Genomic DNA, 9,865 nt, shown 5'->3' with positions numbered 1-9,865 from the left:
TTATTTCTTCTAAGAAGGCCTCTCTGGACAACTCCATGGTTTTTTTTAGTTTTATTAAGATATAATTGACAAATAGTATTGTAAGATATTTAAGGTGTACATTGTGATGATTTGATATACATTGTGAAAAGGTTCCTCCCTTTTAACTAATTAGCATATCCATCACTACATATATATATATATATATATATATATGTATATATATATATGTATGTATATATAGCTAAGAGATAGAACTTAAACATTTAAGTTCTACTCTCTTAGCAAATTTCAATTCTGCAGTACAACATTATCAACTGAGGTCACCGTGCTGTACATTAGACTATCAGACCTTATTCATCTTATAGCTGAAAGTTTACACCCTTCTACCAACCTCTCCCTATTCCCCCCGCCTCCTAGCCCCTGGAAACCACTTTTTTACTCTCTATTTCTATGAATTTGACTTTTTTTCGGATTTCACATATATGTGATATCATACAGTATTTGTCTTTCTCTGTCTGGCATATTTCACTTAGCATAATGCCATCAGGGTCCATCCGTGTTTTTGCAAATGGCAGAATTTCCTTCTTTCTCATGGCTGTGTAATGTTCCATTCATCCATTGAGAAACACTTAGGTTTTTTCCATATCGTGGCTATTGTGAGTAATGCTGCAATGAACATGGGAGTGAAGATATCTCTTCAATATCTTGTTTTCATTTCCTTTGTATATATATCCTGAAGTGGAATTGCTGGATCATAACGTAGTTCTGTTTTTAATTTTTTGAGGAACCTCCATACTGTTTCTTATAATGGTTTCACCAATTTACATTCCCACCAACAGTACACAAGGGTTCCCTTTTCTTCACATCCTTGCCAACACTGGTTACCTCTTGTCTTTTTAATAATAGCCATTCTAACAGGTGTGAGGCGAAATCCCTGGACAGCTCTGCTTCTATCCCTCACCCTGAGCTATGTACTACACCTCTGTGCTCTTTCAGCTCCTCCTATACCTTTTTGTTTACCAGTGTGTCTTCAGTGCCATCACAACTTCTGAAATATGTTTTGATCTTAATAAATGTCGCTTAATTTATCCATCTTTCCAGTCATTAGAAACATTTAAGCAAGGCATCCTAAGGAACGAGGTTTGGTGTTACTAGCAATAGTATTTTTGTGTCAAGATAACCAATAACAATTAAAAAAAAAAATCAGTCCAAATAATTCAGTCCCTATATACAAAAATAAATGGCAGCCAGATTCAAACAATTTTTAACAACTGTTTATTTGCAAAATTCAAGTGACTGCAAATTTTACTACATCTGACAAGGTAAAGTTTTTGTTCCTGCCACTGCTCTTATTTGCAATTAATTTAGCTGTTGTTAGCTTCCTAAGTGAACCAGTTTTCAAATAACAGCCAGTTACGAAAGACTAAATACACAGGAGATTGTTTGTATAATCCCAAACATTATGTGTACATAAGTTAAATGGAGTTTAACTCCATGACAGCTTGTGCTATTTGCCTCTGAAAGAGCTCTTGATTATTGAAAGATTATGGTGGGATTTGATACTCTGAAAAAATCAAAATAGATCAATAACTTTACTGATTCTTGACGTTAAAGGTTATAATCTTGATATAAGCAATCATAACTCTGTGGTTATATATCTACTTGTGCAATGGAGTGAGCAGTTTCCATCTGGACTGTTAAGGAAAGTAAACGCCTTTCCCAAACACCTTTGGTCCAATACCGCCATCTGGTGTGATGAAGAGAGGGGACAATTAGCTTCCATTCAAGGTACAGAGCTCTGCCTCAGTGTGTGGCCTTCTGAAAGAATGAATGGTCCAAATGAGCTGGTCACAATGAATTAAATACAACATCAATGTTATGTGATTATGTACAATGCAGGACTATCTGAATATCTGCACATGGACAGTTCAGAATAAAACAGGAGCAAACATTTTTAGTAATCACTGATTTATGTCACATTACTTATAAACAAAAGCAAGGAGCTTTAGTCAAAAGAAATCATGAAAAAGACAGAGTCTACAGAAACAAATGGACAGCACAGAAAACTCTCAGATTAAGGAAAAATTTAAAGGAATATGAAAGAGAGAGGACAAGGTGAAGGACGTCAAGGACAAACACATTATAACAACGGTAATAATGACTAACATTTATTCTTTTTTCATCAATGAACATAATACATTTATTTATTTAGGTCTTCTTTGATATCTATTAATAAAATTGTATCATTTTCTCAATAATTTCCTGTACACTTTCTGTTAGATTTATTCCTCAATGTAATATATTTTTTGTTGTATTATAGATTATAACTTTTGGTTTTTTTGTTTTTCTTAATAAAAATTGCATGTATTTAACATGTACAACATGATGCTTTGATTTACATATACATAGTGAAATGATTACAACAATCAAGCTAATTAATGTATCCATCTCCTCACTGTTACTTTGGCATGTGTGTGTGTATGTGTGTGATGAAAGCCCCCAAGATCTACTCTTTTAGCAAATTTCCGGTATTCGATACAGAATTGTTATCGAAAGTCATCATGCTGTACATTGGATCTCTAGAACTTATTCATCCTACATACCTATAATTTTGTACTTTTTGACCAGCATCTCCCCATTTCCCTCACCTCCCTGGTAAACACCATTCTACTCTCTCCTATGAATTCAAATTTTTTATATTCCACATATAAGTAGATAATGCAGTATTATTCTTGCTGTGTCTGGCATATTTCACCTAACATAATGTCCTCTAATTTGATCCATGTTGTTGCAAATGGCAAGATTTCCTTTTTTTAAGGTTGACTAATGTTCTGTTGTATGTATATTCCACAATTTCTTTATACATTCATCCATCGATGGACATTTAGGTTTTTTCCATATCTCAGCTATTGGGAATAATGTTTCAGTAAACATGGGAGCACAGATATCTCTTCAAGGTACTGACTTCATTTCCTTTGGATATAAACCCAGAAGAATGACTGCTGGATCATACGGTAATTCTGTAACTAAAATTTATTGATTGGATGTCATGTGCCAAACACAATTCCATGCATGTTACTTGCATCAATTCAGGTAATCAGAACTCTCTGAGGTAGGTATTATTTCAACCACCACTACATTTCATCTGAGATGAATAAACAGGGCCAGTCATTTGCCAAGATCACACAGAGAAGAAGTGGCAGAGCCAGGCCTTAACCCAAGGGAGCCTGGTTGCAGATCCCACACTCTCAACACAGATCACCCTTCCTCTAGGGTGCTTTATGGAATTGTGAACATACTCAGAGGGAGTAGACTGCCTAAAGTGAGAAGGTGAAGAGTTAGCACAAGGGCCAATGAAGCATGAGGCTGAGCAAGCAGAAGACCAGAGGTGGGAAAGCTCCACCCCTTAGAGGAAAGGTCACCATACACAGACAGCAAGTCAACCATCTAACTTCTTCTTTCCTTCCATCTTTATTCATTTCACAAAATAAATAAGTGAGTGAGTGAAGCAGGAAAGACAATAATAAAAGAATTGGAAAAGTTAAAGCATTTTCAGAGTGAAAAACAGCACAAGATTAGGGGGAAATATAATGCAACATTCAGTATCTAAATTATCAATTCTCCAATCTGTCTTGATCAACTAGCTGAATTTTTACAGAGCTTTCTGGAGTGAATATGGAATCAGTCGATATTCCTCTAGAGATCAAGGAGAATAGAAATGCAGGAAAGCCAGAGCTAACCAGACATTTGGAAATGTGTAAAAGGGTAGAAAGGTAAACTTCAGAAATTACAGCCAAGTATGTTAGAATATAGGAATGTTGAAAATGTCCTAGATACAATCCACGGAGAAGTTATAAACTACTAAATGCTTCATTAGCGAAAATTTCATTCATTCAAAAAATATTTACTGAGTACATGCTATGTGCCTTCATGAAGCTTCATGGGGGAGTGGATATAGGATATAAATACTTGGTATATGCAGGAACATGCAACAGAGTAAGTATGATAGTGAATGTCCAAGATGTAGATAAGGGATGCTATTCATAGGATGATCAGGGAAGGTCTCAGTGATAAGGCGACTTTTGAGAAGAAATTTTGAGACATTGGTGAATGTAGGGAGACAGCACTCAGGCAATGGTCCTGAGGTGGGAGGGGCCTTAGTGAATTCACAGACCAGGAAAGAGGTCCATGTGGCTGGAGTGGAGTGAGAGAGGAAGCAGGTATAGCAGATGACATCTAGAAGGGACAGAAGTCCTGATTATGTAGGCAGGACCACAGGCCATTGTAAAGACTTAGCTTTTATGGTGAGGCAGACAGGAGGCCCTGAAAGATTTGAAAAGCAATGACATGATCTTAGTTATATTTTAACAGGATTACTATTGTTGGTTTGTAGAAAATGAGGTAAGGGAGTGGGGGTGAGTTAGCAGTTAACAGGCAATAATCCAGGCCAGATATCTCCCCATCCTCTCCCTTCATGGCAAGTTGCTGATCTTGTTCATGTTAATGCTCCTCTTTCCAAGCACAGTGCCTGGCAAAATAATGATGGTTGAATGAAATCTTCAGCCGTGGCAGTCATACCCTTCATACGCTGATGCCAAAATAGGAACCAAGCACTTATCCATATTAAAAACAGTCTGTGATAAGAGTCATGCCTCAGAGATGATAGAAGGCATGCAAATAGAAAGAGGCACCATTTCAAACCTTAGTTCATCAAGAATGTATGCTTTGCCTGCTGCCAGTTTCCTTGAAACCCATAAGCAAATTCTATTCTCTTCTCCACCCATGCAGGTCCAGATGGGCATGCAAAACTGGGATTGGAAAATTGAGACTCTGTCTTGTTTGCATCCTTGATGCTGCACTGTGGCCCTCTGAGGAGGCTATCGCACAGAAATACCTGGGTTTATTAAAAGCTTCTGCATCACCCAAGAGATAGAATCATCATCCTTCTACTCTTACAATGAGCCCTTGTGTGTATCCAAGAGTTATCCTAAAGCAACAACATCACTCTAAGCCTGCTGACAAACTTTTTACATATTCACTTTGGAATAGATCTGGAGCAAGAGCTGATGCCTTGTGAAGGGAAGGCCCTGGCTCAGAATGTATCCTTACCCTTCTCTTCTGGGTGGTATGTGAGTCTTAGACTAGCCAAGTAAGAAGAGACATCATGTTGACTCTGCCTTCCATCATAATTGTGTCCTACAAAGTCAAGAATGCATTTCTATTACTTTCAGTCCTGGAGTTTGCTCCGGGAATCCTGGCCAATGCCTTTATTTTCTTGGTGAATTTTTGGTGAGGAAGCAGCCACTAAGCAACTGTGATCTTATCCTGCTATGTCTCAACCTCTCTTGGCTTTTCCTGCATGGGCTCTGTTTCTGGGTGCCATACAGCTTACCCATTTCCAGCAGATGGAAGACCCACTGAGCCTCAGCTACCAAACTATCATCATGCTCTGAATGATCACAAATCAAGCTGGCATCTGGCTTGCCACTTGCCTCAGTCTCCTCTACTGCTCCAAGATTGTCCATTTCTCTCACACCTTCCTGCTCTGCTTGGCAAGCTGCATCTCCAGGGAGATCCCCAAGATGCTCCTGGGTGCTATTCTTTTCTCCTGTGTCTGCACTGTCCTCTGTTTGCGGGACTTTTTCAGTACATCTCACTCCACAGTCTCAACTATGCTATTCATGAATAACAATTCACAACTCAATTTGCAAATTGCAAAACTCAATTTCTTTCATTCCTTCCTCTTCCACAGCCTGGGGTCCATCCCACCTTTCTTATTTTTTTCTGTTTCTTCTGGTATGTTAATTATCTTCCTGGGGAGGCACATGAGGACAACGAGGGCCAAAACTAGAGAGCCTTGCCATCCCAGCCTGGAGGCCCAGATCAAAGCACTCAAATATCTCTCATCTCCTTTCTCTGCCTCTATGTGGTGTCGTTCTGCGCTGTCCTCATCTCAATACCTCTACTGATGCTGTGACATAGCAAGATTGTTGTAATGGTCTCTGCATGGATAATGGCAGTTTGTCCCTCGGGACATGCAGCCATCCTGATCTCAGGCAATGTTAAGCTGAGGGGAGCTGTGGAGACCATTCCACTCTAGGCTCAGAGCAGCCTAAAGGGAAGGGCAGACTACAAGGCAGATCCCAGGACACCAGATCTATGTTGAGAGTGGACATGAAATGGGCTCCTCATGACTATGCCTCTGATTGTTCATAAAGCCTTAAGCAACATATCCCAATTTCTTCTGTAAAACATAACTGGAAGTCTCTCCACTTTACATCAATGGACTCACCCATAGTAGAATAAAGTAATTAAAGCTCTATACATGGCCTAGGCAAATAGAATTGCATTGGTTCCCTAGGCTTGTTTTGATAAAATTAACAAAATATAGAAACGAGGTACTTAGAATAAATGCTTTGTATACTATAGCTTATTAGCACTTGGTATGAACCAAAACAAGAGAAATCACCTCTTATGAAAAAATATCTAAACCCCAAGATAACACAATTAAATTTTCATATGACTGCAAAACCTATTTCTTAAAACAAGTGCTGACCTAATATTTGAAAATATTCCCCACTATGGCAATAGCATAATCCTCTTCAAACTCCACAATTTGCATGGAAACAAAAGACATGAAACGACAAACTTGGAAGAACAATTATGCCATCACTTCAGTTTCAAGAGGTCCTACATTGAAACTCCTACAGGAACCAGGGGTCATTTTGTCAGAAAATACACTGATTCAGAAATGTGTATTCAACCTGCTCTATAGCGAGAAAACGAGAGGTAGATATTTGCTCAACAGGTGCCCTGGATCCCAGTGCCTTGTGTGTGACTTCTGGCTCTGTTCCATTTGCCCTTGAAGACAGAGCTTTGCCTGGTACCAAGCGCTGGTCAAACAAGTTGGGGAACTTGTCAAAATAGCCTAGCTAAAATGTGTGTTTGTAGAGGTTCGGCGTTCTCTGCCTCCACAGGAACTCAGCCAAGAAGGCTTCCCTCAAATCAGGTCCTAAAAGACTCAGGCAAGAAAAAGACACACCAGACATAGATCTTGACGGGGTTCAAAGTCATCGCAGGTCACCCCACAGAAGCTTCTGGTTCTACTAGCTGTGGGCGCTGCTAAAGCTCTGCTTGTTCCTTTCAGGCGCTTGGCCTTGATAAATCCGGTTCCTCCTCTCAGTTGTCCCACCTTTGGGTCACCTCCAATGGCTGCAAAATTTGCAACTTTATCTGGTGTCCTTTCCTTGGTGGACACCAAAGTCATCGTAGGTTTCCCTCAAAGGCAGTGTTTTCCACTCTTGGCTGCACAGTAAAATCACCTGGGGAGCTTTTAAAAATCTCAATGCCCAGGCCACATACTAGGCCAATTAAATCTGGAGATGGAACCCAGGCAACATGTTTTTTTACAGCTTCTGGGGTGATTCCAGGACTCAGGCAACAGTGAGAAGCACTGTTCTAGATGCCCTTTTTCTTGAGCTGGACGATGTGACCCTCCCACTGGACTGTACGATGACCTTTTAATTCCACTTTCCCCCAGAGGACTTGGAGTAATATGATCATAAAAGGAAAGAGTTAAAGGACGTTCTTTCTGATTGTGCTTTCTCTCTTTCTAAGTTTTCTCCGGACAGCTCTCCATTACATCTTACTGCTTTCTGTGGCTTTATTTTCGACATTATATTTTGAAACAATTTCAAATTTAAAGAAAAGTAGCAAGAATTCCCGTATACCCTTTACCCACATTTACCCATTATTTACATTTTGCCCCATTTCTCTCTCCTATCTGTCTCCACCATACTAATACCTCCAGTTCCAATCTGATAGTAAACAGTTCCGTTTAGTCTTCCTTTTTTACATACATGTAGGTCCCTTCTCTAACCATGAGAAATATTCTCTGTATATGTTCAATATATTTGCTCATTTGCTTATGCCTAGAATATAAAGTAGCTTCAGAATTGCTGTCCTATAATACTGCAAAAAGCAAAATGACTAACTAGAGTTCAATACTTGTTTACAGTGTTTTTTCATTTTTAGATAAAATTTACATAGAGCAAAATGGACAGACATTAAGTGTGTAATTGGTGAAGGTTTTACTTTTTTTTTTTTTGCCCGAGGAAGATTCACCCTGAGCTAACATCTGTGCCAATCTTCCTCTAACTTTTTCTTTTTTTTGGCATGTGGACCACCAGCACAGCATGGTTGCTAACAGAAGGGTGTAGGTCCATACCCGGGAACTGAACCAGGGCCGCCAAAGCAGAGCGTGCCGAACTTAACCACTAGGCCACGGGGGCTGGTGCTAACTCGGTGAGCTTTGATAATATAAACATGAAGGTAGCTAACCCCCCAAATTAGATATACAATATTTCCATCAGCACAGAAAGTTCCAGGATTCCTCTTCCAATAAATCCTCACCCACTATGGGCAACCACTATACTAATTTCTTCCCACAGATTACTTTTGCCTGTTTTTGTATGGAATCGTGCAGTAAATACTCTTCTGTTTCTGCTAGTTTTGCCCAACAGAATGTTTTTGAAACTCATCCTTAATAGTTTGTGAGTCACAACTTGTTTATCAACTCACTATCGGTAAACATTTGCATGTTTACAGTTTGGAGCTTTTATGAATAAAGTTTTTATGAACACCTTGAGTCTATCTTTTTGTGGCCGTAGTTTTCATTTCTCTTAGATAAATGCCTAGCAGAAATCGCTAAAGAGTTTTCCAAAGTGATCCAAGCATTTTATGCTCCCACCAACAATGCAGGACAGTTGTTCCACATTCTCGATAACAATTGGTATTGTCAGTCTTTTGAAATTTTGGCCATTCCTATATGGGCAAATGGTAACTCATTGTGGTTTTAATTTGCATTTTTTTGATAACTAATGATATGAAGTAACTTTTCATGTGCTTCTTGGCCATTTGTACAACTTTTATTATAAAGTAACGATTTGATTTGTTTGCCCTTTTTTTATATTGAGTTGTCTTTTTATTATTTATTTGTAGCAGTTTATTGATTTTAAGTGTGTGTGTGTGTACATAGTCTGGGTACAAGTCCTTCGATATACGTATTATAAATATTTTAACCTAGACTATGATTTTTCTTTTCATGTTCATTTGGTGTCACTTGATGAGCAGAAATTTTGAATTTTTATAAAACCCAATTTACCATATTTTTTCCCTTTAGTGCTTAGTGCCTTTTGTCTCCTCTCTAAGAAATATTTGCCTACCTCCCAAATGCAAAAATAGTCTATTATGACTTCCTCTAGAATTTCAATAGTTTTCACTTAAGTTTCATTTAAAACTGTAATACATCTTGAATTAATTTTTGTATCTAATGTTAAGTAGGGTTGAACTTTATTTTTTCCATATGTCTATCCAGGTATTCCAGAACCATTTGCTGAAGACTTCCGTCTCTTCATTGAATTGAATTGAAATCTTTGTCGAAAATCATATGACTATATATTCATTGTTCTCTTTCTGGTCCCTATATTGAGTTCCATTGATCTACATGTCTATGACCTATATGTTTATCCCTTCACTAAAACCTCAATTTCTTGATTATTGTAGGCTAATAGTAAATTTTGAAACTAGATATTGTGAGCCTTCCAAATTTTTCAAAACAATTTTCAAAAATTGTTTTGGCTGGTCTGAATCCACTAATTTTTGAACAATTTGTTTATTTCTAAGAAAAAAGCTTTGGGCCAGCCCCAGTGGCCGAGTGGTTAAGTTCTGCATGCTCCACTTCAGCAGCATGGTTTTGGTTCCCAGGCATGGACCTACACCACTCATCGGTGGCCATGCGGCGGTGGCAGCTCACATACGAAAAAAAGAAGATTGGCAACAGGTGTTAACTCAGGGTGAATCTTCCTCAGGAAAAAGAAAAAAA

At 38.5% G+C, this 9,865-nt stretch overlaps 1 protein-coding gene across 1 annotated transcript; it reads left to right on the top strand.

Moving 5' to 3' along the window:
* The first annotated feature begins 5,146 nt into the window (after positions 1-5,146).
* TAS2R38 (taste 2 receptor member 38) lies at positions 5,147-6,148 on the top strand. Its single transcript, XM_014739228.3, is given in 4 exon segments — positions 5,147-5,270; positions 5,273-5,344; positions 5,347-5,879; positions 5,882-6,148. Coding segments are annotated over 4 exon segments (996 nt in total).
* Positions 6,149-9,865: the final 3,717 nt, after the last annotated feature.

Source organism: Equus caballus, chromosome 4, assembly GCF_041296265.1.
Source record: "Equus caballus isolate H_3958 breed thoroughbred chromosome 4, TB-T2T, whole genome shotgun sequence".
Taxonomy (NCBI): domain Eukaryota; kingdom Metazoa; phylum Chordata; class Mammalia; order Perissodactyla; family Equidae; genus Equus; species Equus caballus.
Note: the sequence above shows the minus strand (reverse complement) of the source record. Positions and strands in the feature narration are given on the sequence as shown.